Source organism: Otolemur garnettii, unplaced genomic scaffold (genome assembly GCF_000181295.1).
Source record: "Otolemur garnettii isolate 467f Iridium unplaced genomic scaffold, OtoGar3 scaffold00055, whole genome shotgun sequence".
NCBI lineage: Eukaryota > Metazoa > Chordata > Mammalia > Primates > Galagidae > Otolemur > Otolemur garnettii.
In genome coordinates, this window is record NW_003852450.1 from 7,641,627 (window position 1) to 7,669,109 (window position 27,483).

General features: G+C 49.7%; 1 protein-coding gene across 1 annotated transcript in view; it reads right to left on the bottom strand.

Annotated features, from left to right (window-relative positions):
• Window positions 1–27,483, bottom strand: part of NAV1 (neuron navigator 1) — a 187,442-nt gene that overhangs the window by 157,498 nt on the left and 2,461 nt on the right. The window contains exons 2-3 of the mRNA XM_023514587.1: window positions 23,224–23,327; window positions 3,444–4,238 (exon numbers count right to left, since the gene is read on the bottom strand). Of these exons, the coding sequence (XP_023370355.1) occupies window positions 3,444–4,238; window positions 23,224–23,327 (899 nt within the window). The remainder of the gene's footprint in view (window positions 1–3,443; window positions 4,239–23,223; window positions 23,328–27,483) is intronic.

The window sequence follows — 27,483 nt, forward strand, 5'->3', positions numbered from 1 at the left end:
CCCAGCTACTTGGGAGGCTGAGGCAGGAGACTCGCTTGAGCCCAGAAGTTGGAGGTTGCTGTGAGCTATGATGTCACAGCACTCTACCCAGGGGGACAGCTTGAGGCTTGGTATATATAATATACCTATATATATATATATTTTGACTTATTATATTTCCAACTTACAATGGGTTTATCATTAGAAGTAAAGGTACATTTGTATTTAATTGCTCTGTATAAATATAGGTTCTCTTTAACCTATCTGGGACATTTTCAATGTCTGCTCACTTTAATCTATATACCCTTCCCCCACTATAAGGATGAGCCATGGGAGGGTCTCTTCCACTCACAGATAAGGAATTGAGTCTTAGAGGAGATCACAGAGCTTAGAACTTCTGGATAGAGAACTCAGGAATTCAACCTCCAGCTTAGCCCCAGACCTAAGCCAAGGGCCTGGGAGACATTTTTCTGGGAGCCAAACTGCCCGATGTGAATATTGAGCCAGGGTGCAAAGGCATCTGATCCCTAGAATTGGCCGATTTCCCCTTGGGATCCAACCACAATTTTCAATTTCTAGGGTTCCTCCAGTGAAACCCCAGCTACTTGGTAGCTTCCACGATTATTAGGGAAGGGACAAGGAGTCCACCTAGACCACCTGGGACTCCAGCTGATTTCTGGGAAGGGGATGATCAGGTTTCAGATTTTCCCCTTTATTCCAGAAAGGTTTTGATCTAGGGCTGCCTCATCCCCCTCCTTGCCTCAGAAATTGGGTTTTGGTAGCTTCATGGGTATGGGTTGGTACCAGGCAGTGGGAATAACTGGACACCAAGCCTCACAAGTGGTGACAAATACCCAGTGTCTTCACCCCCATCCTGAAACATCAAGCCAGCCATTCTTGTCCCCAGAGGCCACCCTGCACTTCCCTGAAACCTATCCTAACACCTGGAACCTTTCAAGGTCTCTGGGAGGCTGATCCCCTCTGTTATCCCCTCTCTCTCCCCAGGCTGTCTGACTTCCACCCCCACATTCACATAAGAGAAAAGCTCTGCTTGGAGGGCACCAGCCCCCCACTCCCACCCCCACCCCCACCCCACCACTATATGGGATGAAGCCTTGCCCTCTTAGGGCCTGAAACAACCCCCCTCAGCTGTTTGGCAGATCTTCCACCAGAGAGCTAAGCCCCACAGCCCCTCTGTGGGTCAGCTCTGGAGGCCCGCCCCCAATAGTCACAGCCCTGGTATGGCTCCTCTTTACCTACTGAGTCTCCCTCTCTCAGCAGGCCTCCCAGGAAGAGCTGTGTCTTAGCACTCTGGAGACACATGCAGGACCTCCCTCCCACCACTAACTCAGAGATGACTTCAAGGTCCTCAACCTGTTTGACTCTGTGTTTCCCCAACTGGGGAGCAGAGGTGCCATTCTCTTCTCATCTCCAAGGTTGTTAAGGGGCTCTGTGTAAGACTGCTTTGAGAAGGGCCCACTGCTGAGCTGGAATAAGGGCTCAGCTTCTCCCCTCCTGCCCTACTCCGCACTCCCCAGCCAGCTCAGAACTATTTGTCAGGGTTTCTGTGGTTATCACCTCTTGAAAAGCAACTAACAGGGCTTCATTGGGCAGCTAGCACCTGGTGAGGACTTTCAAGTCTGGACAAGATTAGCTAAGTCATCCCAAACAGGTAAAGCCCTGACCTTGAAAACAAGTCTTGCCCTTTGCTATTCTGTGCCCCTGACAGTCCCTCACCCTTTCCAGGTCCTCTCTATCATATGGTACAGTTTCATTCTCTCTATAACCATCTTTAGTGCTTAGAATTTTTTTTCCCATTATTTCCTGTCTTACCCCATTAGACTGTAAGCTCCTGGAGGATAGGGCCTCTGACAGGATCAACCCAGCACCAAGCACAGCCCCTTTTGCAGAATAAAGCTGCACCCATCTACCCCATCCCCACTTTCAGGAGGGGCTCTCAGAAGCAAATGGCTGCTCTTCCCTTTTCGCACTCGTCCAGATTCCTTATTGCTTCTGCAAAGCCCCTCTGCAACCACCTTGGATATGAGGACTGGTTATTTGGAGGTCCAAATCCTTGCCTCGCCTCTGATCAGGGAACCCTTATACTGGCCCACAACGGGATCGGGGGGTCATTGGGAAGATTGCAGCAAGCCAACCGGTCTTCCCCCACCCTTTCTCTTTCCATTCTCCAGGGCCGCCAGGCGAGCGTGTCCATCCATCCCCACTGCCAAGCCGGTCACTCGGCCTGCAGCCCGTCACTCGGTCCCGCCCCTTCACACGCGTGTGGACACGCCCCTTCCCAGCCCCCAGCGGGCCGGCAGCCTGCCGAGTACCTGGGAAGCTCAGGTCCCTTGGTGCCGGAGGACCCACATCCTAGTCACCGCAACAAGTCAGTGCAACCAAGGCGGCTTGCCTGGGCTCTAGGCCTCACCATCCTCCTCCTGCGGCCCCAGCATGGCCCGGGCGGGCTCCAGAGTCATGGCAGCCTTGTGTCCAGCACATCTTCAATCTATCCCTCTCTTAGGGCAGGGGTTCTCCGGGAGAGCAGACGCAGTTCCGGGGCCCGCTCGGGTTTTTGTTTTTGTTTTTGTTTTTTTTTTTTTTTTTGCACGGACTCAGAGAACAATGGAGCAGCTCTCAGCGCTTCCTCTAGCGGAGCAAGCTTTGTTCCTCCCTTCCCGCCTGCTCGGCTACCATTAGCCAAAGGGCAAAGGCTTCCTGGTCAACCAGGAGTCTCCGTGCAAAAGTCCAGACCTTTCCACAAGCCCTAAAGACCTGGGGTGTGGACCGGATGTAGGAGCTGAGGCCAGAGCCAGGGCTAGGTATAGGACAAGCATCCAGATGCGCTCAGCTGGCAGCCTGCCCGCCCCCCAGCCCGAAAGGCTTCTTTTTGCCAGAACCCCCACACCCGGGAAATCCGACTCGAGCTCCCACCCGGGATCCACAGAGGAAGTGGAGCCTCAGCTGTGTTCCAGGGCCAACCAGCCCTCACATCTGCTCTCCCAACATCTGTCCTCTAGATCCGGGCTCTCACCGGACGCTCACCGGACGTTCCCCTGGTAATGCAGGATGCTCTCTTGTCCAGTGCAGACCAAACCACAACTGAGGTCTCCAACAGCCGCAGATTTTGCCATGTTGGGATTTGCGGCTTTAAAAAGGAAGCTAATGGACTCTATTTCTAAGAACCTGTGACACCCCGCCCCATTGTCCAGCCTCATCCCAGGCAGGCCAGAGCAGAGCCTGGGCTCCCGCAGGGTAACATCTTTAAGATGCACTTTAGCCATGCGCATCTGGAGGTGGGCCAGCTCTGCACATCTGTGAGCAATGCCCCTCGCAACCTGACCGGTGATCAATAAAGCCTATGGGAAGCGGAAAAGGGAGGGAGCTTCACTTTCCCCTCATCTTCCCCAGCAGCTGGGCTGGAGAAAGCCAGGGGCGGGGTGAGGCGGGGCGGCAGGACTTACCCAGCATCTGGCTGAAGAGCAGCTGCTCCAGGTCGCCCAGCACCGTCACCACAAGCTCTGGGTCCACCTTGAGGAAGGCACGCTCTTCCTGGCTCTTGGCAGAGGGCACCGGCCCAGCGGAGGCCTTTTGTGCCTTGGCCTTGCTGGAAAGCAGCTCATCATCCGATTTGCCGTCGTCGCTCACGGCCGCCTCAGGCGCCTTGCTAAGCGGCTTGACCTCCGCGTAGGGTCCTCGGGGGATCCGGCTCGGCTTTCCCAAGCTGGGAGCAAGCGGAGCCAGAGGGGTCTTGGCGCTAGCAGCCGGGCTCCCCTTGGCCTGGAAGAGCGAGTGCTCTGACTTGGACAGAGTCTTGGACATCAGAGGAGTCTCACGGCCTTTGGACCCCACCTTGCCCAAGCCCTTGGGCGCCTTGGCCATATCGTCGCTCCATTCAGGTTCATAGAGCTGCAGTTTTTTCTCCGAGTCTGTGAGGAACGAGAGATTGGTGAGCGACTTCTGTTTGCGCAGGTTGGAGGCGGGTGGCCCGCTGGGGACACGGCTGTCCACGCTGCCGGACTTGAAGACCTTCAGCTCAGCAGCGCTGGCCTTGGCCATGCCGCCACCACTACTGGGCGCCTTGGCGCGCTTGGGTAGCATGCCTTTGCCGTCCGCCGCTACCGCCTTCTTGCCGGCGCCCCGCGGCTCGTCCGCGCCCTCGTCACCGCCGCCACCGCTCAGCTCCACCTCGGGCTGCAAGCTCTTGACGCTGCTGCCCAGCATTCTGCCCGCAAGGAGCGCATGGACGATCCGCGCGTCTGCAGGCACAGGAGGGGGGTGCAGGGGGCGGGAGCGCCGAGAGGAGGAGGCAGGGGAGGGAGTAAGGGGAGAGAAAGGACGAAAGAAACCGAGGAAGAAGGGGAGAGGAAGCGGGAAAGAGTGAGGGAGGAGGGAAGGAGGAAAGTCAAGGGGGGGGCAGGGGAAAAAATGCAAGGAAGAAAGCCAGGAAAAAGGAAAGAGCAAGGAAACCGTGGAGCGATGGGGCGGGGTCGGAGGAAAAGGGGCGGGGCGGGGAAAATACAAATTAAAATTTTAAAATCAGCCAAAGGAAGGGTAGAAGCCCTGTGGCGACTCGGCTGGTGCAGGAAGGTGCTTCGATGCCCGATTCCCGGCCCGCGACATGCCTGCCTGTCAGTCCTGCCGGCAGCGCATTGCCGGGCAGCGCCCTCGCCGCACTCCGCCCGCTCGCCGGAGTAAAGACTGCAGCCTGCAGCTCAGAGTGGAGGAAGGAGGGAAAGGGAAGGCGGGGAGCAAACAGGAGGAGGGGAGGAGTGTGCGCAAGGGGAGGGAGGTGGGGGAGAGAGAGTGTGTCTATTTCTGGCTCGGGAGGGGGAGGTATCTGCGTGTGGAGCTCCAGGGGCGGATGAGCGGGGGCTAGGGGGAGATAAAGGATCGGACCAGTTTTTCTTGCTTTCTGCGCAAAGGCGGGGCGGGTTCTCCGGTTCTCCGAAGGCACGGGTGGCCCCCTGCCGTGTCCGCGGGAAAGCTCTGCTGAGATGTAGGGGTGCAGGTAAAAGGGACTGAGAGAAAGCGGCAAGGGGTGAGGGAAGGAGAGTGGGCCTATGGGATCTGGAAGAGATGTTGGGAGAGGGGTGAGGAAGTAATATCCAGGTTGCTAATTCTCCACCCTCCACCCCAAACCATTGTTGGTTTTCCCCCCGGAAACTCCCAATTTTACCCTACTTCAGTCTCTGAGGCCCAAGGTTGCCCTCCTGAGCCCAGAAGGTATGGGATAAGGGATAGGACACCGGTGGCTTTGACGAACAGGGCCCCAGGGTTGACTTGGGATCAGGAGTATAAGTTCCTATTCTAACTGACTGCATGACCTTGTCAAAGTCACTGAACCCCTCTGTCTTCCCTTATGGTTGTTATAATTCCAGCTTTACTGGTAAAAGGGGGCTTTGGAACTGTAAAGCCCTTTGTCAAACCTAGGCAGTCAGGAAGAGGCTTAGCCCTGGGTCCTTAGTCTGCCAGAGAGCTTAAGAACAATTTAAAAAGACGTTTCCCTAGGCCTTCTCCCTTCCCTCCCACCTGGGCTCAGGGGGACAGGATGGAGAAGGAACAAAAACCAGATGGAGTAGGCAGCAGTTTGCCCAGGACTATACCTCAGTAGAGGGGACACTGCCAATCCTCCTATGGCCTCCCAAATCAGGGCCAGGTTGCATGAGGAGAAAAAAAAAAAAAGTAGAGGGGAATTCTCTGAAAGCAAAGCTTGCTTCAGAAGAGGCAGGCCTGTGATGGAGCACACACTAAGGACTGTATATCCCTATGTGCCAGAATGTGCTAACCATCAGACTATCTCCTCACCCTTTCCCCCAGCTTCATCTTTCTACCTCTTTCCTCTCCTTCCTCCACCCCACCCCCTAGAATCTAAACCCTGTGTCTAAGTCTCATGGTTCACTCACTGTGCTAGCACTAATCATCACAGCCTGAGTGGTGTGAGAGGTATTTGTATATGTGTCTATCTTCCCCACCAGCACAGGAGTTCTCCCCATGCAGAACTGTGTCTCTTAGCACCTTGTATGGAAGCAGGTGTTGCAACTGTGTTGCTTAAATGGATGTGGAGCCCTAAGTCTTATCTACTGTGTCTATACCCTGTGTGACTCTTAGGCCCTGGTGGTATCCCAGGACTCTGCCTGACATGAATCCAGGGCTGGACTGAGAAACTATAAAATCTGCAAGGACTGAGGTCTTAGCAGAGAGGATGTGCTTATCACAATACTGAGAACATAGAATTCTCAAGCAGAGAATTATTTGGTAAAAGCATGAACCATTGGCTAGGCCCTGGATATCCAGGGAAAGAGGGAGATTCTGCCCTCAAGGAACTCAAATGTCTGGCAGGGAATATAAAACAGACAACAAAAGACACAGGATAATAATCCTGTCCCTGTGAAAAGCAGTATCATACACATCAACATATTCATCACAGGCAGACAGACATAGTTGTGTGTGTGTTCTAATTGCAGGAACAACAATAGTCACTGCCTCCAAGGAGTGGAGGAAAGGAGTTGGGTGCAAAGATTTACCAGAAGGTCCTGTGGCAGAGGGAACAATGTAGACTGGCCTCAGAGGCCTGTGCCCAGCATTTAGGTACCTCAGGGGTAGACTGCAAATAGGAAATGACAAACAGGGAACTGGTTAAAGGGATGTGAGTGGTATCATGCCAGAACTTGGGCAGGCACAGGGTGAGGCCAATCATGGGACTCCCTCTCTGGGCGCACATGAGGTACTCGTGCTGATGCACAAACACAAGATCCCAGCTGCTCAAGTAAGAGATCAAGCCCCACTTTTGGTGCCAAATCTTTTTTTTTTTTGAGACAGGAGCCTCAAGCTGTCCCCCTGGGTAGAGTGCAATGGCATCATAGCTCACAGCAACCTCCAACTCCTGGGCTCAAGTCTCGAGTCTCCTGCCTCAGCCTCCTGAGTAGCTGGGACCACAGGCACCCTCCACAACGCCCAGCTATTTTTTGGTTGCAGCCGTCGTTGTTTGGCCGGCCAGGGCTGGATTCGAACCCGCTACCTTGGGTGTACGTGGCTGGCGCCTTAGCCACTTGAGCCACAGGCGCTGAGCCAACCAAATCTTTCCATAAGCATGGTGTGCTCTTCTCTCCTATCCCACAGGTCACTTGTAATGAAGTTACAAAGCATCATTTCCACAGTCCTCTTCCTTACTCATCGATCATTCTCTAATTTACACAAGACACCCCTAATTCAGTCACGTGGGAACCTCACTCTTCCTAAAAATAGCAATTTGAAAATCTGAGGTCTGCTATCCTCTGATTTACCAGGTTATATCCATACTTGCTTATTCTATGTTCTCTTCTCACATATAAATTCAGGTTCTTAGTAGACAATGAGAAATTAACTGGTTAACATCCTAGCTGAAAAACCTTATTTCCACTGTGACCCGTTCCACCCAGTGTATTGTGCTGAGGGCAAAACCTGGTGCTCCCTCCCATGGTTTAATTTGGCTCCTCATCCCTGATACCCATGTCTATAGGCTAGCTCCTCTCAAAGCCTTTCGAGTTGCTATGGACCACCACTGTTCCACTTGTTGCTCTGTTCACTGCACCTTGTCATTGGATGTCTGCTGCCCTGGGACTTGATCTTCCTCCCTTCCTGCTTATCTCATGCCTCCATATGAGCCATAGCTGAGTTCTTTCCCTTTTCTTTTTCTTGCTTTCTTTCTTTTTTCTTTCTTTTTTTTTTGGTTGTTGTTGCAGTTTGACCGGGGCTCGGTTTGAACCCGCTACCCTGGGTATATGGGGCCAGCACCCTACTTACTGAGCCACAGGCACTGTCCCTCTTTCCCTTTTCTTTATCTCTCTTTGTTCCTCATACCTCCTCTCATGGGATATCCTATTCCCCAAATCCCAAGTCCTTTTGCTTCCCTCAATAAACAGCTCCTGAAATTTGAGAAGAAAAGAGAGTTGTCCAGAGGAGAGGCACAGCCTCCTCCCCACTATCTAAACCTAGTGCCCCATACTCCCTCCTGCATGAAATGTCACCTGTCAGTTTATGAGACAGAAAACACTTCCTATGCACATCTTGTGAGTTTATTCAGGGCTGATCCCCTTGAGTGACCCCGCTCTGTCCACACAAGATACTGCTCACTTTCCCACTGTCATTCTTTAAAGGGTCTTGCCATGGGCAGGTGGTAGTCCCTTTAAATAGTCATTGGGCATCCAGGAACTTTCCAGTGCTCCCTAATCCAACCTCTCCTTCTATCTGACTCTTTTTTGATTCCTTTCACATCCCCTGAGTTTCCCACTATCCTCTACTGCAGTGGGAGCGCTGCTACCCTGGCAACAGCCATTCCAGCATCAGTCAATAAAGCCAATATGTACAGAATGTTTCCTCGAGTGATTCCTAAAAAGAAAGGGACCTGTCCTGTCACATTATCCCCAAACCTAGCCCTGTGCCCTTCCCACTCAGCCATTTTCCTCTTTCCCAACCTGCAAGACCCACAAGCTGTGAATTGTTCACTGAAGAGAGATGCTGTAATCAAAAATCAGCGGTCAACAGAGGGGCTGGGTGATGAGGAAGCCTGGGTGGGCAGACAGTGTGTGCCAGTGATGTCATTAACCTGTCTAGGGGGATCCTGCCCAGTTTCTAAAGTGGGTGGAGAAAGAGGCTGGTTTGGAATCATGAAAGTTTCCAATCCCCAGCTTCCCAAAGACTGGCTCATCTCTCCACTCCTCTCTCTCCAAAGACATTGGCAGGTTCTGGGCTGGAGATAGGATGAGTGATTTGACCACATCTGTTGACCAATAACTTAAAGCAATTTGAGGAATGAAGACATAGGCATACAGCCAAGGAAAGGCATGCTGTGTGATTTTACATTCTCACACCCCTGTGATTAGAAACGGATGTATCACAGTGTCTGCGTGGGGTCTGGGGGCTCTGCCTATTGGGACTGGGTTAGGAGAGCTGGGGGGTGAGCAGTAGAAGAGAAGAGAAGGTAGAACAGAGGGGTAGGAGCAGCCTAGCCCTGTTTACTTTGAAAAATGACCTGGGAAGAAGGCAGGATCTGAGGGAGGGAGTAGTAGGCAGGTGAGGCCACACCTGGTTCCCTCCAGGGCTAAGCACAGACCAGGGAATGGGAGGGGGGAATCTTGATTTCTGTGCCCACAGTTAGATCTGGAGAGTAAGGACTAGGAACCCAGTCACATGATTCTGCAAGCTTAGCCTGCCCAGGACCAGTCCAACTGAGGAACAAGCACTTATTTAAGTTTTTCCTGTTTACATCCCCAAGATAAAGTCTCTTCATCGCCTCCCTTGCAGATTCCACACCTCCACCTTTGTGGAAAGCCCTCTACTGTGTCATTCCACCTAATAGCAGGTACCCCAAATGTGCACAAGGCCAGGCTAGAGGTTGCTGAATTAGCTGATGCCTAAGTGCAAAGTCTTGTCTGCATCCAGATGACAAGATCCTCCTGTTCACACCTTGTTCAGTGCTGGTTATGATAGGTGCTGGCGGACATGGTAGAAAACAGATCAAAATTCTTGTCCTCTTGGAACTTATATTCTAGTGGGAGGGACAGACAAGAAGTTGGATAGAAATGCTAGCTCCTAAAAAGTACTAAGAGAAAAAAAAACAAAGCAAAAATGAGAATACGAAGTATCTAGGGTCAGGAGTGAAAGCAAAGAAGGCTTCACTGAGGTGACATCTAAGTAAAGATCTGAAGGGAAAGAGGGCAGAATCCACCTGGGTATCAGAGAGGAAAGATTTCCAGGCAGAAGAAACAGACTGCTGAAGAGCAAAGGCCTTCAGGGAGTATGTGCCTGGTATTTTCTGAGGAAAACAAGATCAGTGAGGCTAAGGAAAAAAGGAAGGGGGGTAGGGGGGACAGTGGCAGGGGAGGAAGTCAGAGAGGTAAGTAATGGGGGCCTAGTGTGCAGAGGGCCTTTTAGGCTACTAACTACAAGGAGTTGGCCATTTGCTCATAGTGGGATGGGAGCCACTGTCAGGGTTAGGGCAGAGAGTGACATGACATAGCTTCCCTCTTGAAAGGGTCACTTTGGCTGCTGTGTGGGGAGCACACTGCTGGGCTCCTGGGCAGAAATAGTTGCAGTCAGCCAGGTGAGAGATGATGGTAACTTGGGACTGGGTGACAGCTGCTGGTAGTGAAAAGTGGTCACACTCTGGATATATCTTGAAGCCATTAGAATTGGCTGATAGGCCAAATGTGGGTGTGTGGACAAAGGAGGAATCAAGATTCTCCCCAAGGATTTTGGCTCGGACAACTCAAAGAGAGGAGTTGCCATCGATCAAGATGGGGAAGATTTCAAGAGGAGCTCATTTTGGAGGAAAGATTTGAGTCTTCTCTTCTCCCTAGTCCTTCTGGAGGCCAAATGTACATCCTCTAGGATGCCATCCCTGACTCTCCCCATGCAGTTCACTGTAGCCACTTTAATAATTTCTTAACATCAGGGCCATCATTCATCATTCACTCCTTAGGGCTTCCCAAGGGTCCATCTTCGGTTGAACTTTTTCTCAGAATTCCATTACAGCTCTGTGCACATAGTGGGCGCTCAGAAATATTTGGTGAATGACGATTGATTAAATGAATGAATGCGTGACGCGGAACAGATGTGTGGGGGATTGTAAACAGCAGTGACCTCTTAATACCCCGTGGTGAGAGATGGTGCAGCTGGTGTGGAATGGAAGCCAGGCTTCTGGGATGGTGTCCCAGCAACATCTTTTCTCTCTTCTCTGCAGCCCTGGGCCAGAGGGGAGGCCAGCCAGCCCTCTCCTACCCCTTTGAAGGAAGCTCCAGTTCTTCAGGAGAATGACCTTGGGGCATTCAAGGCTGAGACACTCTTATGCTCCCAATTCTCTGGTCTGATCGGAAGTATGGGAAGAGTTTTACTGCACTGCTAGGAGACAGGGGCAAAACTGGGCAAGCTGTCTTCACAACCCAGGCTTCCTGGCATAGGTAGTACTTCCAAATGGGACTTGAGCACCACCCCATTCTCGTAGAAGAAAAGGGGACAGTAGACACAGGGGTCCAACATAGTTGCTCTGGTGGCTCATAGAAAGCCCACCTACATTGGTCTACTTGTTTCCTGCCGGCCCAGTCACTACCTCTGTTTTGTCAGGACACTGGTTGTTGAGACATTTATGTGGACTCTGCAGGGCCATAGCTCACCAGCTCTGACCCTAGGAGACTCCCTGAGCTCAGGAGTTGGAGAGTTTTCTTCTGAGCCACAGGTCAGCATGTGGGCTCAGGAGAAAGATACGTTGTCTTCTTGTCTCTTAGGGAAAATGACGCTGAGCAAAACAAGGGCTGGGAGTACAGCCAGGGGTCATGAGCCTCAGTCTGGCCTTTGGCTCAACCATCTCAGAGGAGCTTCCAGAAGGGTGGAAATGCCAAAAAATAAATTCTAAGCCACAGTCCACATTCCTCAGCGCTCACAGCTGCCTGGACATATCTTCCCTCCACCAACAGGGCAGGGGTGGAGCAGGAATGAGCCTGACTATCATGTGAAAGGACAGGACAGAGATGAGGCTTGAGAAGAAAACAAGTCACCTCTAGTCACCCAAGGAAACAGGACCAGAGCCTAAAGCCCAGTGCCTGCAGCTAGAGAAGGGGGCTCCCCAAGGCCAGGAGGGAACATAGGCCCTCCCTTCAGAGGCCAGGTGCTCTGGGTTGCATGGCCCCAGAGGGAGTAGGAACTGTGGCTGAGGGCTGCTGAGGGCCTACTCCAAACTTAGGAGGTGAGAACAGGAGCCGAAGCTCAAAGAACTGGCCCCCACTTTAGCCATGGGTTTCTACCCTGGCCCAGGGAGGGGAAGGTTTGACTTAGAGTTGGGCTGCTATTTTTAGTCCTACCAAGTGTCCTGGCTTCTGGTCTAAAACATGAGCCCTGTCTTCCTGTGACCCTGGATGCTCAGCAGGGGAGCCTGGAGGTGTGCAACAGGCACTGGGTTTCTTCCTCTTCTTCTGAGGAGGGAAGTCATTGAGAATCCCCCTTATTCTGTTAAAGCCAGAACTCCAAGGGGAGTGTATCTCTGACTCAGTGACCCAAATGGACTCCCAGGAAAGGATGGGTCCTTCCCTACCTTCTGGTACCTGACAGCTACAGAGGCTGGTTCTGGGTAATAGACAGTACTCAAGCCCCTCACCACTTTGGTTTCACCTGCCTGGTAAACTTGCCCTCTAATGCTTTCCTCTAAATGCCCCTGACCCCACCTTTGCATTGCTTTGCCCTGCCCTCTGCTGACTGCCTTTTCTTATATGAATTCAAGCCCAATTGACTGTTCAAGGCCCAGCTTCAGCGCTGCATCTTGTAGGAACCCTTCTCTGACTACCCATCCCAACTGCTCTTTGCCTTTTCCATCCAGAGGGCCAGTAGTCACATTCTGCCTGCTTCATCCTTGGGACACATCTTCTCCTGCCAAGCTAAATTATAAGCCCCCATGCTTAGGATAGTTACTAAGGGCTCACTAAGACTTGTTGACCTGAAGGGCAAGTGATCTTAAAGTTGCTAAGCACCTCCTATTGCACGTGACCCTCTTGAGACACATCTCATGCATTATTTCATAAAACTCTATGAAGCAGAGACTACCATTACCCTCATTTTTATGAGAAATACACTTTCCCAAGACCACACAGCAGGCTGCTGGTGGAATCAGAATTTGAATACAAGTCTGTGTGTGTCCCACATCTTGTGACTTCAGGCAGCTGTGCTCTGGGGACTTGCTTAATAATTGCATGTGATACAATGCAGTCAAGAAGTATATGACCCCTATAGCAAGAAAGTCTGGGATTCTGGCAGAGAAAGGGGGACTGGCTACTGGAAGGGGAGTAGAGAGTGAGAGGGAAGGCCCTGCCTGTCCTGCTGAAGCTCCTGTAACCCAGACACTTGTTTTATTGGAGCTCTACATGGGTCTAGGACTGCATTAAGACCAGGTCACACAATGATGGGAATGAGGATAGGCTGAAGAATTAATTTTTGGACAGAGCTTATGGTCTGTAGCACCGCCAGTCCCTTCATACTTCAGTTCCATGACACCTGTCCTGGGGTCCAGGTCACCATTAGTGGATCTGATAATCCCCAGAAGTTCAGGCCCCTCCTGGGGACTTTCCTAATCTTAAATCTTGGGTCCTGTGTTCTCTTCTTGACTTGCTGTGTGGCCTTAAGCAAATACCTACAATCTATGTACTACAACTGGTCATGTAAGAAATGATGTGGGGGTGGGGACTGGAGAACCTCTATTTCCTTTGCTCATGGGCTTCCAACAGGGAGGAGAAGAATACCCAATTTATGGTACTCTGTTTAAAATTGTGCTCATTTAAAATCATATCCCTCTGCTCCTTGAGCTAATAAGGAGCCCAGGACAAGAAGTCCAGATGTTTCCCACATGTTCTTTTTCTATATGTTGCCATGGCAACTGTCCCATACACACTGCAGAGGTGGCCATTACACTGGGCCCCAGATGAGCTCTGCACCACCCAGGTACACCACCCTTAGACCAGGATCTGCCCAGATCAGTTGTCATGGCAACCACAGGCCGTGCGAGGGAACTTCAGGCAGGCAAAGGAAGAAGGTAGTGTGTGTGCCTGTGGCTATGCCCATGCTGCTTGTGTGAGCACGTATCCTCTGGTACGGCCTGTTCATGCAGAATTGGGTAAGGGCACTTGAATAATAATGTGAAATGGGACCTTAAAGATATTCTTACTCAATGTTCTGTCTTAGAGCATCTGTATAAAATCCTCTTACCTCACTAGGGGCCAAGTAAACCCAAAAACCCGATGAAGAAAAACACAAAACCCAAATCCCTGGTTGTCTTGCCAATGCAGTGATGACATCACTACCCCAGAATAGAACTTCTTAATCTGTGTTCACAGATTGGATTCAGGAGTCCATATACCCAACCATCAAGATCTGTATAAACCAAATATGAATATGTCCATTTATATCTGGGGAGACATAATGTAATATCAATCAGGTTTTTAAGTAGGTTCTTTTATTTTTATTTATTTTTATTTTTTGAGATAGTCTCACTGTGTTGCCCTTGGTAGAGTGCCATAGCATCACAGCTCACAGCAACCTCAAACTCTTGGGCTTAAGCGATTCTCTTGCCTCAGCCTCCCAAGTAGCTTTTAAGGAGGTTCTTGACTCCAGAAAGTTACAGATACCCATCCGGGACAACTGGTTTAAGGAAACCTGGCCTTTTTAATATCCTGGAGAGAAAAACATTCCCATTTTGTGGCTACACTCATTTTCTCAGTTGGCACCTCTGTGCTTTATTAGGGTTTTGTTAGGTTTTAAAATAAGGCATTAAACTTAACAGAGGAATGCTGTGGACTCATATTTCAATGAATTTTAATAGAATAATCACTGGCAATTACTTGGCATATAAAAATTACTCTGCAAATGTTAAGAATATTCATCAGTGTGAAGGGTGGGAGTTTCAATGCTATGCTGAGAACTTCATGTTTCACAGGGCATGATGTCATAACAAGGAGCTTGCCACCTCTGCGTCTGCTCCTGCCCCCATGCAAACCCAGATTCTTCTGCAGGAAGGGTGCAGTGAGCTCATGGGGTCAGCTCCTGCCCCTGGACTCTGAACCTCAGGCTGCTCTCCCACCACTTCCACTCTGGCTGAGCTGCCTCCTGCCTGGAAGTTCTCTTATCTATCTGACCTCAGTCACTCGTGCTGCAGCACACTCTCATTTCCTGCTCCTGCCCTCTGTGGAGGGAAGAATTTTCTTGAGAAAAGGGATAACTCAGCATTTCTCTGCTCTCCTCTCCTCCCTGGGCTGTCTGCTCTGGGGTGCATTAACTCCACACTCACTGACCTTTCCTGGGTCGTGACTTTTAATTCTCTTTAGCCCCTCTGAAGCTGAGGACTCCCACCACCTGGGAACCACGTGGAGGAAGGGAAGGTTTTGATTTATTCGTCCTTTTAAAGGAGGAATATTGTAACTGGGGGATAATTCTCAGCACTCACTGGCTAACTATTGTATCTGTGTCACCACCATCTCTTCAACTGCCTCTCCCCAGAACTCCTTCTGTATTAGCCTGCTGGGCAGCCTTGTGGTGGGGGATGGGAAGAAGTTGCTCAGCAAAGGCCTTAATCCTCTTACTAAGGGGGTGGGGGAGGTGAGATGATAGATTCCAATTTCTGCCCTTTCAGTGGTGCTAGAGGGAGAAACTATGGCCTTGACCTTGACTGGCTTTGGAGCCAGCAGTCAACATAAAGCTCCCTGCAGGCTCTCCATCTGCCCTGGGCCTTCCCAGGGAGACCCTTGCTCAGAAGTCATGAGGAAGGCTGGCCAACCTTTGTCCAGGCATAGGGCAAAGACCTGAGAAGTTATGTCTTTAGGGTCCCACTTGAGTGAGGCTTGTCTGGATTGGCCAGAGAAGTAGGGAAGCAGCAGTTGTGAAAGTTTAGCAAATAGTTCTACCGTCTATGGCTGACATTTCCTACTGCTCCACAGTTCCTGGTATAACTACCTCTGAAGTTGTATGGGATAGTATGATCTGGAGAGAGCGCTATTCACCAGACCACCTCTCCGTAAGTATCCTTATTCTCAGGACTGTCCCATGGCCCACAGGCACACACAAAACTAAACAAGGCATTGGGGTTTCCTGAAAAGGACTGATAGCTCATGTCAGGTTGGGGAACTGAATGTCCAAAAACCTGTCAGGAGGATAGACAGGTATGGGGCATAAGGGGTAATGCTCCAGGAAAACCACAGAGGAAAGTTTCCTTTTATCTGCTCAAGGACTGGGGGAGAGAAGAGTGGCCCACAGACTATTGTTTATAGTTCCAGGAAGTGTCATGGAGCCAGAACTCTCCTCCTGCTCTTTGGGGTGGGAGACATATTCCAGGGGTGGGGCTTCTCCTGGGTCACCATGTATGTAGATCATGTACATCTGTACCGGGTGTGCACTGCACAGCTGGAGACTATATCATACGCCCCATAAGGGCAAAGGCTATTTTGTCCATGGATGTAGTCCAAGCTTCTAGAATAGCACCTGGCACATAGTAAGTGTTTAATAAAAATTTGGCACATAGTAAGTGTTTAATAAAAATTTGGCAAGCCGAATAAAAATTCGGCGCCTATAGCTCAACCGGCTAAGGCACCAGCCACGTACACCTAAGGTGGCGGGTTCGAATCCCCAGCCCGGACCCGCCAAACAACAATGATGGCTGCAACCAAAAAATAGCCGGGCGTTGTGGCGGGCGCCTGTGGTCCCAGCTACTTGGGAGGCGGAGGCAAGAGACTCGCTTGAGCCCAGGAGTTGGAGGTTGCTGTGAGCTGTAATGCCACGGCACTCTACCCAGGGGGGACAGCTTGAGGCTCTGTCTCAAAAAAAAAAATTTGGCAAGCAGATATGCCACTCTACTCACTCTGGAGTTGGGCAATACAGAGGCCCCAGTTTTCTCAGCACAGCAGGAAAATGGGAAGCTAGGCCTTGCCAACCCCATATATTGTATTTCAAGCACTCACAGTTGCAAAAACTCACACATCTTCTAGAGTGGGAGCAGTTTGAGGAGGGCTTGGGCTAAGGGTAGTCATGAGAAAGTGGGACTCCAGGCTGTCCATCCTCTGCTATTCTTGATACTCTACTAAGATGGCTCCTACTGGATCAAGTTCACTGCCTAGAAACAAAACCCATTCCCAGCCAAATGTCTTGAGAAGTCACTCAGTCTCCTCCCTTCTCCAAAGAAATAGAATCCAGATCTCTGCAGTTTCTGTTTCAAATCCCTCCAGCAAGTACCTCAGATGACACTTCCCTGGCCTCTTCCTCTATGACCCCACCCCCCACCCCAGCCAATGTTGGGCTCTGCCAGGCTTGTCATCCTGCTGCCTCTCTCAGTTTCCCTGGGGCATGCCCAGGCTTGAGACATCTTCCCCTCCAGTAAGATATGGCTAAGAGCATTACCTCTGATGACTGGCTGCCTGTATTCAAATCCTGGCTGGCCGATCTTAGGCAAATCACTTAACCTATCTATGCCACAGTTTCCTCACCTGTAAAGTGGGCCTGATCGGAATAGCACTCCCCTTAATAATAAATAATACCAAAAACATAGTAACAAGCAGTTACTACACACCAGGCATTCTTCTATGCATTTTATCTACATCAATGCATTTAATTCTCACAAAACCCTCTGACGAAAGTACTGTTCTCACTCCCAATTACAACCAAGGAAACAGAGGCACAGAGAGATTAAATGACTTGCCCAAAGCTGCACAGCTAGCAAGTAAGGAAGCTGAAACATAGCTAGGAAGTTGGGTCCAACCTTCATCCAGTTAGAAGGATTACAGGTGTTTATGACAAAGCCTGACTCACAGTAAGCTGCAGCAAGTGTCAGCTGCTGCTATTAGTATGATTAGGACCTCCCAGGCCAGGTCCTAAAAGTCTACTGAGTCTCAGATGGCTGCTCTGTTTATCTAAACACAGTCTCCAGAGACTATCACACTCCCAGGCCTCCTCTGCCCTACAGTGGCACTGACATGCTCAAGCCATGAGAACATAGCCACTATCAACCCCTGAACTTGGTCTCCTTTCTAGTCAATTGTCTGCACATCTTCTCTCCACGGATGGCTGGGACAAAAGGCTCATCTTGGCCTGAAAGTCCCTAGAGGGCAGGGAACATAGTGGTGTGAATTCACCATGAAATGATACGGGTTGGGAGTGACAGAGATGCCAGTGACATCCTGGGGCCTGCTCAGGTTGAGGGAGATGCAGGAGGGGCTGTGGCTCACTGATCCCATTTTCTTCCCACCACTTGGCAGAGGTCGGAGGAATGAGTTGAGCCTGGACAGAATGGAATTAACACAATGAGCACTAGCACAGATGGGAAGGTGGGGGAGAAAGAGAAGAGTGAGACCCTTTGACAAGCCTGGGTTTGAATCCTGGCACCTAGCTACATGTCCTCAGACAAGTTTTATGTAACCTTTCTGAGTTTGAGTTTTCTCGTCTATAACATAGAATAATAATACCATCTTCAAGGGTTACATAAGATATTAATGAAGGGCTTTATATAAAGTGCCTAGCACTGTCCCCTGAACACAGTAGGCATTTAATACATAGTAGCCATTATTGCTATTGGATTATCTTAACATTTGGGGAGTCAGAGGCAGTCGTCCTGGTTTTGGATTCATTTGCTAAATCACCGTGCAATCTTGAGAAAGTCACTTCTCCTGGCGCAGCGCTTATGGCTCAAGTGGCTAAGGCGCCAGCCACATATACACCTAAGGTGGCGGGTTCGAATCCAGCCTGGGCTCACCAAAACAACAATGATGGCTGCAACCAAAAAGTAGCCAGGCATTGTGGCAGGCGCTTGTGGTCCCAGCTACTGGGGAGGCTGAGGCAGGAGACTCACTTGAGCCTAGGAGTTGGAGGTTGCTGTGAGCTGTGATGCCACGGCACTCTACCCAGGGGAATAGCTTAAGGCTCTGTCTCAAAAAAAAAAAAAAAAAAAGTCACTTCTCTTTGAATCTCATCTTTCCCCATCAAAAATGAAGCCACATTTGGGTTATCTATAAAGTTTACTAAAACATGACCTCCTTTGTTCTTGCATTCCAAGTCATTTGTAGTCCTGGGCGACTTGGATTTGGCCTTAAACTCCAAGAAGAGCCAGGTGGGACTGCACCATTGAGCTGGAACCCATTTAGGGGCTCAGAACAAATTCCTCTCTTAGATAGTACAGTTACTTTACCTTGCTCCTGCCCTGGGCAAGGGTACGCCAGCCTTGCAAGTTTTCTTAGAATGATGACTCACCCTGCTCTGTTTCAAATCCATAAGACATGAAAAACTTAACAGTGGCTTCAAGATGGAGATAGCCTGGCTAGGTAGAGAGGCTCATGCCTGTAATCTTAGCACTTTGGAAGGCAGAGGTGGGAAGATTGCTTGAGTCAGGAATTTGAGACCAGCATGAACAAGAGTAAGAAACCCCATTTCTACAAAAAGTCAAAAAATCAGCTGGTTTTGGTGGTACATTCCTATAGTCCCTGCTACTTGGGAGGCTGAGGCAGGATGATCACTTGAGCCTAGAAGTTTGAGGTTATAGTGAACTATAATCATGCCATTGCCCCCCAGCCGGGAAGACAGAGAAAGGCCTTCCTTGTCTAAAACAGAAAAAAAAAAAGGAAAGAAAAAAAACATAACAAGATGGAGTCTGCTCAACAAAGGAGAATAAAGAGGAAGAAAAGCAAAACAATCCCAGTGTGAGGCCAAACTCCACATCAGCCCTCCCATTCTATATTTATATCAACCCTCGTGTGAGGAGGCAGGGAGGAGGCTCTGGCTTGTTCTCCAATGACACATGTTGTGATGAGAAAAGATCCCTTCATTATGTGTCCACTTAGTGTTCATTCAAACATGCCACAAAGTGGAAGTAATTAAGAAATCCGTGTAAACCTCGGGTGACCTTTCCCAGTCCTTGTACACACAGTCTCACACACGTGGGCAGCAGTAATGTCAGCCCTGGCTTCCCTGGGCTGTCCAAATTAAGATTCGATGGTGGTTTATGCACTGCCTGGTGCTGACAGCAGTGAAAGGGACTGTGAGCAGATGGGATCAGTGCTGGGCTCTCATCCGCAAAGCCAGGTAGGCTAGGAGGGACAGGCCATTCCTCCAAACCTCTGTGGGCTGGGCATGTCTACATGTGCCCCAGGGCAGAGGCAAAAGGAGCAGCTCTATATTAACAGCCTTTGGGACATATGAAGGCCACCCTAACACCCTGCTTGGAGGCAAGTCATCGTGGGAAGTTCTCTTCTTGCTATGTAAAGATTATAAAGTCTTGTTTGGACTTTCTTTCCAGAGTCCAGGCAGAGTGAGTACCAAACCTTCTCTAGCTCCCCTCAAGGACCCTGTGCACTCTCCCCCAGATTCAGTGAGCTTGAAGGTTGGAGAGGACCATATTGGGAAAAGAGCAGAGAAACACTGGAAAGACTGGTTGCTCTTCCTCAGTTGTAGAGCAAGGAACAGGCTTGTAGAGGCTAAATGGACTCTATGACTGCTTACTTTGGATTCCTTACTCACTCAATTCAATCATTTGCTGAACACTGATCGCCGGGCACTGTCGTAGGTGATGGGGAACAAGATGAGTTCATAGACAATGATAAATAACTGTGCTGAATTTTGTGAAAAAGATAAATATATGATAAGGTATTCTCCAAGGCATCCAGTTCTCCTTCAACAAGGTGAGGGGAGAAGTCTAGTGCTGTCCTCAGGTCTAGTGAGAGAGGAAGGACTGACTGGCTGCCTTCCCAACCCTACAGGGGCAAGCTGCTGTGCAAGGCTTCCAGATCCTAGCAAATTCTCTAGGTAAGTCTCACTGGAGTGAATCCCTAGATGATGAGCTCCTTAAAGGCAGGTCAAATCACCATTTGTATTTTTTATTTAAATAAATCTCACTCTGTCACCTGGGCTAGAATACAGTGGCACAATCATAGGTCACAGCAACCTCAAACTCCTGGGCTCAAGCAATCCTCCCGCCCCAGCCTCCCAAGTAGCTGGGACTACAGATGCCCACACCACATCCAGCTAATTTTTCTATTTTTTTGTAGAGATGGAGGTCTTGCTCTTGCTCTGGCTGGTCTTGAACTCCTGAGCTCAAGTGATCCTCCTGCCTCAGCCTCCCAGGGTGCTAGGATTACTGGTGTGAGCTACTGTACCTGGCCTTCATATCTTTTACCCCAATGTCAAGCACAGGGTTTGGCACAAGGCAAACACTCCCTGATGACTTGTTGATTGAATGAAAGAACACATGAATGAACAAGTCATGTCATTCCCTGAGTGAGTTTGGGGGTGGGAGAGCAAGGTGTAAAATGAAACCATTCAGTTGTCTCCTCTCTTCATCTCTTCTTTTCTTCTCTGTCTTCTTCAAGCTCCAAAGCGTGCAAGCTCCCCCACAAAGCAGGCAAATCCCAAATCTCTCTCTCCATCCAGCCTGTCAAAGAGCTTGGTGAATCCTCGGCAAAGATGACAACCTTGACAACCAGCTAGTGCCAGAGCAGAGGCAGTGCTGTGAACCCTGTTCCCTTCCCCTAGGAGCCTTGGAGGAAGCTGGTGTTTCTCACTTTCTTATATGAAGCCCACCTCCAAAAGTTCATTAGCGTTCTGCTCCACAGTGCAACCCAACCTGTGATCTCTCAGACCCTTTCAGATCTAGCCAGTGAGGATAGTCTTCCAGCTGACAAGCCTGGGGGATCCTAACACCCATCTGCAGCAGATATTAAAAGTAAAAGTCCTCTCAGCAACTCATCAGATGCTAATCATGAACGAGTGCCTGGTTAGGTGGATGGAGATCATTAGCCTCTGAACAGTGTGGTATACACATAAGGAAGCCATTACACTAACAAAACTGCAAATGTAAAAATAGAGCTCCACATAGTTTCCTGGTTACCACATGCTAATTCTGATGGGTTTTCAGTGCCAGGGAAATTTGGTTTCCTTTTGTCCCCTGCCATGCCCTGGGTCCCCTGGGTGTATACTCACTGTGGGAAGAGATGGCTCACTTTGTACATGGCCTACCCCATCACCCTCCTCCACAAGATGTGCCATGGAAAAGTGAATATTGCTGCTCTATTCTGAGGGTTACAGTGGCTCCTGGTTGTAGACCATGGCCAGAGAGGGCTCAAAAGGGTCCCTCTCCCAGGCCCAGAGGATGACCCCCTCCCAGCCCAGCAGGGGACAGAGAAGACAGGAGTGTATAACATCAGTGTCAAATGATCTCAGACTCAGGCTGTGTTCTAAGCCCCAACTTTGCCCCCTGGAGCAGGGAACTGAGACAGAGCTATAAGACAAATATTCTTGGCAGTCTCAGGTTTTCAAACAGCAAGCGCAATAATTTTTCTTTCTTTTCTTTTTTTTTTTTTTTGAGATGGGGGTCTCACTTCATTGCCCTTGGTAGAGTGCCATGGTGTCACAGCTCACACAAACCTCGAGTTCTTGGGCCCAAGTGATTCTCTTGCCTCAGCCTCCCAAGTAACTGAAACTACCTACAGGTACCTGCCACAAAGCCAGGCTATTTTTAGAGATGGGGGTCTTTATCTTGCTCAGGCTGGTCTTGAACTCCTGAACTCAGGCAATCCACATGCCTTGACCTCCCAGAGTGCTAGAATTACAAGTGTGAGCCACACTGCACCCAGCCTCTCAATAATTTTCTTGGGTCAAGTTTCTCTTTGTCTGGGAAACTAAAGGATAGAGCTGGTTCCCTGCAGTGTGCAATCTCTTGTACTTCTGGTGTGGGTCAGAACCATCCTCTAGGTATTTTTTTAAAAAACGTTACAAGAAAATCAACATACATCCCTAAGTGTTGCTGAGAGTTAGAATCTGACCCACTGAGGGCCTGGCCTTTGACAGACAAAGCACCCACTCCTTCACTCACCCATTCATTCAGAGATTTTGTGCACCTGGTAGTCTCTGCCCAGAATGAACATCATTGTATTCAAGTTTTAGGGATTTTCTTGGTGAACCTCACATTTCTGAGGTTCAGGTGATACCTTGTGACTATAGGATGACATGCAGAAGGGGACATGTGTGAGAATGACCGATTAAAAGTGGTCCTGGGAGAAGACGGAGTTGGCAGGCAGCCACCCAGATGGCTCTGGACTGCCTCTTTGGTTCCTAGGACCTTCATTATTTTTTTTTTGTAGAGACAGAGTTTCACTTTATTGCCCTCGGTAGAGTGCCATGGCATCACACAGCTCACAGCAACCTTCAACTCCTGGGCTTAGGCGATTCTCTTGCCTCAGCCTCCTGAATAGCTGGGACCACAGGCATCCACCACAACGCCTAGCTAATTTTTTGTTGTTGTTGTTGTTGCAATTTGGCCAGGGCCAGGTTTGAACCCACCACCCCCAGTATATAGTGCCAGCGCACTACCCACTGAGTGACAGGCACCACCCAGGACCTTCATTTTTAACCTGGACTTGGTCAGGACTGGCTGTTCTTCCCTAGCTTGTTACCATTCAGTCGTAACCTCACATGTGACGCACACAGAGTGACTCCCACAACCTGAGCATTGATGAATGCGGTACCTACTTGCCAGTTTCCTATCCTGGCCCTGAAGTGCTTCTGGATTTGATGAACCAATCCTGGGTCGAGTCAAGCAAAGTGAGAACTCAAAGTGCAATTCAAAGGTCAATGTCTCATTGTCAAGGTAAGAACCTGTTTAGCCTAGGTGACTTCTTCTTCCATATGGGCAATAAGAATAGTTCTAGCCCAGTGGCCCCCAGATCCCAGGAGGAAGTCTTTCCCCAGAACACTTACCCATGCAGGAGAAGCTCTCCTCAGTCTCAGCAGGGGGCTCAGAATAGTCATCAAGGGCCCAGCTACCCTGGGGGAAGGGCCCTGGTTCCTGGTCTTTTTGCAACCTATGGGACCAAGAAGGAGAGGTCACTCATGGCAGAGGTTATTCTGGCCCCAGAGCCCCTCCACTGGCTTAACAACTCTCTTAGAGCATGGTTCTTCTCCTCTGCTGGCACTCTGCGGCCCCCTGAGGGGCTCTTCCCTGCACATGCCCATGCACGCACTCCAGCAGGCAGCAGCCTTCTAAGTAAAGTCAGCTGGCAGGGAGCCCCAAGAGCACTGGGATGCCTGATGCCAGATGATGCTCTTTGACATGCTACCCACTCTCAGGAACATGTATCACCCATAGGGCAGAGGGATTCCTGGGAACTCCAGGCCTTCGGGCCTCTGCCCAGCCACGGTCCTTGCCCTTGGTGAGCACAATCATGCAGCCATGAGTATACACACAGGGAAGGGGTCCCTCTGAAGCTGAGGTTACTGGTTCCTGGAAGCTCAGTGGCATACACAGGGCTCCCCAGGCTTGTGCACCGTCCAAGCAGCTAGAAAGTCATGAAAAAAAAAGGGACAGGCCCAGCTGAGGCTGCAGTGACTCCTGGAAGGACACTGTGCTAGACCAGTTGTGGCAGCTGGAAGGAAGGGTGAGGTCTCTGGGCACCAGCTCCCAAGTGCACACAGACCTCTGCGCACAACCCCAAACGTACAATCGCTCCCAGGAACAAAGGCTGTGGGAGCTTTCATTATAGGCAATTACCCTGGGCTCTCCGAGCTGGCCCGCCCACCCGTCCGCCCGCTGTCTCCAGCTAAATGGACCCTTTGGCAGCTTGGCAGAAGGTGGGGGAGGGCTGTGCAGGCAGGAGGGGAAATTGACAGGCTGGGCCAGGGGACCCTGTAAGACTCCAATGCTACTGAGATTTGTCTTTCTCTCTCTCCAGACTTTACTTTTTTCAAATACTTAGGTGGCTAGGACTCTGAGCCCAGCTCTGCCATTAACTTGCTGTGTAACCTGTAGTAAATCTCTTTTCCCCTCTAGGTCTGGCTTACATCAGGGGGTGAAGAGATGCTCTCAAGGCCAAGATCAGTCTGACAGTTTAGAGTTGTGGGAGGTATCTGCTGCTAGTGCTCAGTTCTTTTTAAACTATTCAGGCAGTTTTGAGCTCTCATGCATCTACAACCCCCTCAGGTGGGTGCTGGGGATAGGGCAGGGTGGAGGTGTTCTCAGAGAAAGCAGGAGACCTCATCTGGCCCCCAAGGGTGCTCAATACAATGGGGACACTCACCATGTACTACTGCCAATTAAATGTCTACCCACATAAATGAGTGCCAAGGGGGTGAAAAACTGGCGTTGGTTGATTTCTTGGAAGAAATTAGTATGGACCTGGGTGTCTGAAGTAAAGGATACAACATATTGATGAGAAAGTAATAGGAAAGTCTACCAGGGAGAGGGAATTCTATATAATGTATTAAATGTTTGACTAAATAACATCATATATATAAAGAGCTAAGCACAGTATCTACAATAACAAGTATTAGACAGAGAAATAGTCTGCAGTATGATTATCATTCCCATTATTATGAAGCAAGGCGGGTGAGGTCGCATCAGCTATAAGGCCAGGAACACTGAGGAAGGCAGCCTTTATCTCTCCATCTCAGCTGACTCCAAACTTTTATCTATGTATGCTCTGCCTCCCGGAACACAGCAGGCCTCCATGTCTGCCCTCACTTTCTCAGCCTGAATGGACAGCACTATCCATGCCAGAAGTCAGATGGAGGTCAAATCAGAGAAGACAGTGGAAGGCTGGGTGTGGTGTCTCACTAGTGTAATCCTAGCACTCTGGGAGGCCAAGGCAGGTGGGTAGCCTGAGCTCAGGAGTTCAAGACCAGCCTGAGCAAGAGTGAGACCCTGTCTCCACTAAAAATAGAAAAAAATTAGCTGGGCATTGTGGCAGGAGCCTGTAATCCCAGCTACTTGGGCGGCTGGGGTAAGAGGATTGCTCATATCCAGAATTTGAGGTTACAGTGAGCTATGATGCCACAGCAGTCTACCCAGGCCAACAAAATGAGACTCTGTGTCAAAACAACAACAACAACAAAACACAACAAAAACCAAAAAAACTACAGTGATAACACTCATTACCCTAAACTCCTGACACCATTAACCATACCCTCCTGGGTGAAGTGCACCCCAAGCCTGCCTGAGGAAGGAAGGAGAGAACTGTCAGAGGAAAAAAAAATACTTGGCAGTTGGCAAAAGGCATCAAGGGCTGTGGTGAAGCTGTTGTGGCTTTTTTCCAGGAGAGCAGAGGGGAATCAGGTGGAGGCTGTGATGGAATTAGATACATGAGACCAGGGGGCTCCCAAGAGCACACTGGGGGGACCTTATGCCTTCTCTGGGTCCAAGGAGCAGTGGTCCATAGAGGAAAGTGATAGATGGCAGAAGATAAGCTTCACTGGGGAGACCATACCTAGACCCTTGACAAGAGAGGGCTGTGGAGGATGGGGCAGAGGAAAAGATGGATTTGTTTCCTGGAGAAAGCAGGTCAGACACAGCCAGGCTGGAGATGAGGAGAGAAGCAGGGAACCTCTGCTTTTGTGTTCTGCTGGGGCTTTGTACTATAAAAGGCCAAGGTGCTGGGGTGGGGGGAGCAGATTTCCACGAAAACAGAATGTCTGTGGATTCTAGGGAACAGATGGCACCTCCTTGGCTATAAAGCTTAGAAGAGTGGCACAGCCTGGCCCTTGGCAGAGCTGCCCCTGACAGCAGTTCTGGCCCTGTAGGTTAGGCTGGGTTCCTGCCCATCAGCCTACAGTGTCTTGGAATGTCCTTGGTCCTAATCTCACCTTTGCCTGAGTCATGACCCTCTCTCTAGCCTTAATCCAGGGCCTGAAGGGGGCAGGTTTCTAGGTGATGGGGTAAAGCAAGCCCCTATTGGGATGGCATGACTCATTTCTTTTTTTGTTTAAAATGCAAACATGTAATAAATGTTTGCTGAATGAAGGAAACATGGGTCTGTTTAAATTGCATTTGAAATGTTCAGAGGAAAAAATCCTGACCTCTTTTGGAAAATGTCAGGTTCTAAATATACCATGGGACTTGTAAGGTGAATCATGTAAAATCTCAAAGAATTTATTGCCTAGACATTTTTTCTCAAAGAATGAATTCAAAATGAAGGCTATCAGGTAAGAAAAGAAGTCAAAGAGTCACCAGGGAAAGATTTTACTAATTGGAAAAAGGCCGTTCAAAGGCAGATCTGCCCTGCATTTCTGCTTCCTGAGTTCTCTCATCTGCTTCAGAATCTAAGTCGAGAAGGTCACAAGGGACAGAAGTGCATTGCCTCTTACAAAAAGAAACATTGGTACACTTTTTGGATCGTACAGTCAGACAGAGGGGATGCTTTGAGAGCCAGGCATCACCCAGGTAAGAATTCTCTTTGGCTGCGGAGTCAGCCAGAATTCTTGCAATAACAAGGAGTTCACTTCTGCTTAATTTGGAATCCTCTCTAGTTGTTGGAAATTTCTTCCTATTGAGCCTGAGATCTGTCTTGAACTAACTTTTAACCACCATAGTGCTGAGTCAGGTCTTTGGAGCTGCACCAAGTAAATCTAATTCATCTTAGAACATGACAGTCCTTCAAATATTTGAAAATAGTTCTCAGCCCTCTCTAAGCCTTCTCTTTCCAAGGCAAACTTCTTCAATTCCTTTAATCATTCTTCTAACACCTTTTTTGGGGCCCTCAGCAACATGTCAGTCTTTCTCCAAATGTTCTTTTTTTTTTTTGTAGAGACAAAGTCTCACTTTATTACCCTTGGTAGAATGCTGTGATGTCACACAGCTCCCAGCAACTTCCAACTCCTGGGCTTAGGCGATTCTCTTGCTTCAGCCTCCCAAGTAGCTGGGACTACAGGCGCCCACCACAATGCCTGGCTGTTTTTTTGTTGCAGTTTGGCCAGGGCCAGCATTGAACCCGCCACTCTCGGTGAATGGGGCCGGCGCCCTACCCACTGAGCCACAGGCACTGCCCATCTCCAAATGTTCTTATGTGTTGATGTCCTTTTAAAATGTGGTGCTTGTAAGTAAATGTAACACTCTCAAAGAGTCCTGAACACAGGCAGATTATGGTAGAACTATTCACTTCCCTGTCCCAGACCCTGGGTATCTACATATTACTGTAATATGAGGTTGCATTTGATTTTTCAAAGATCAAGATATACAAGTTGGCTCGG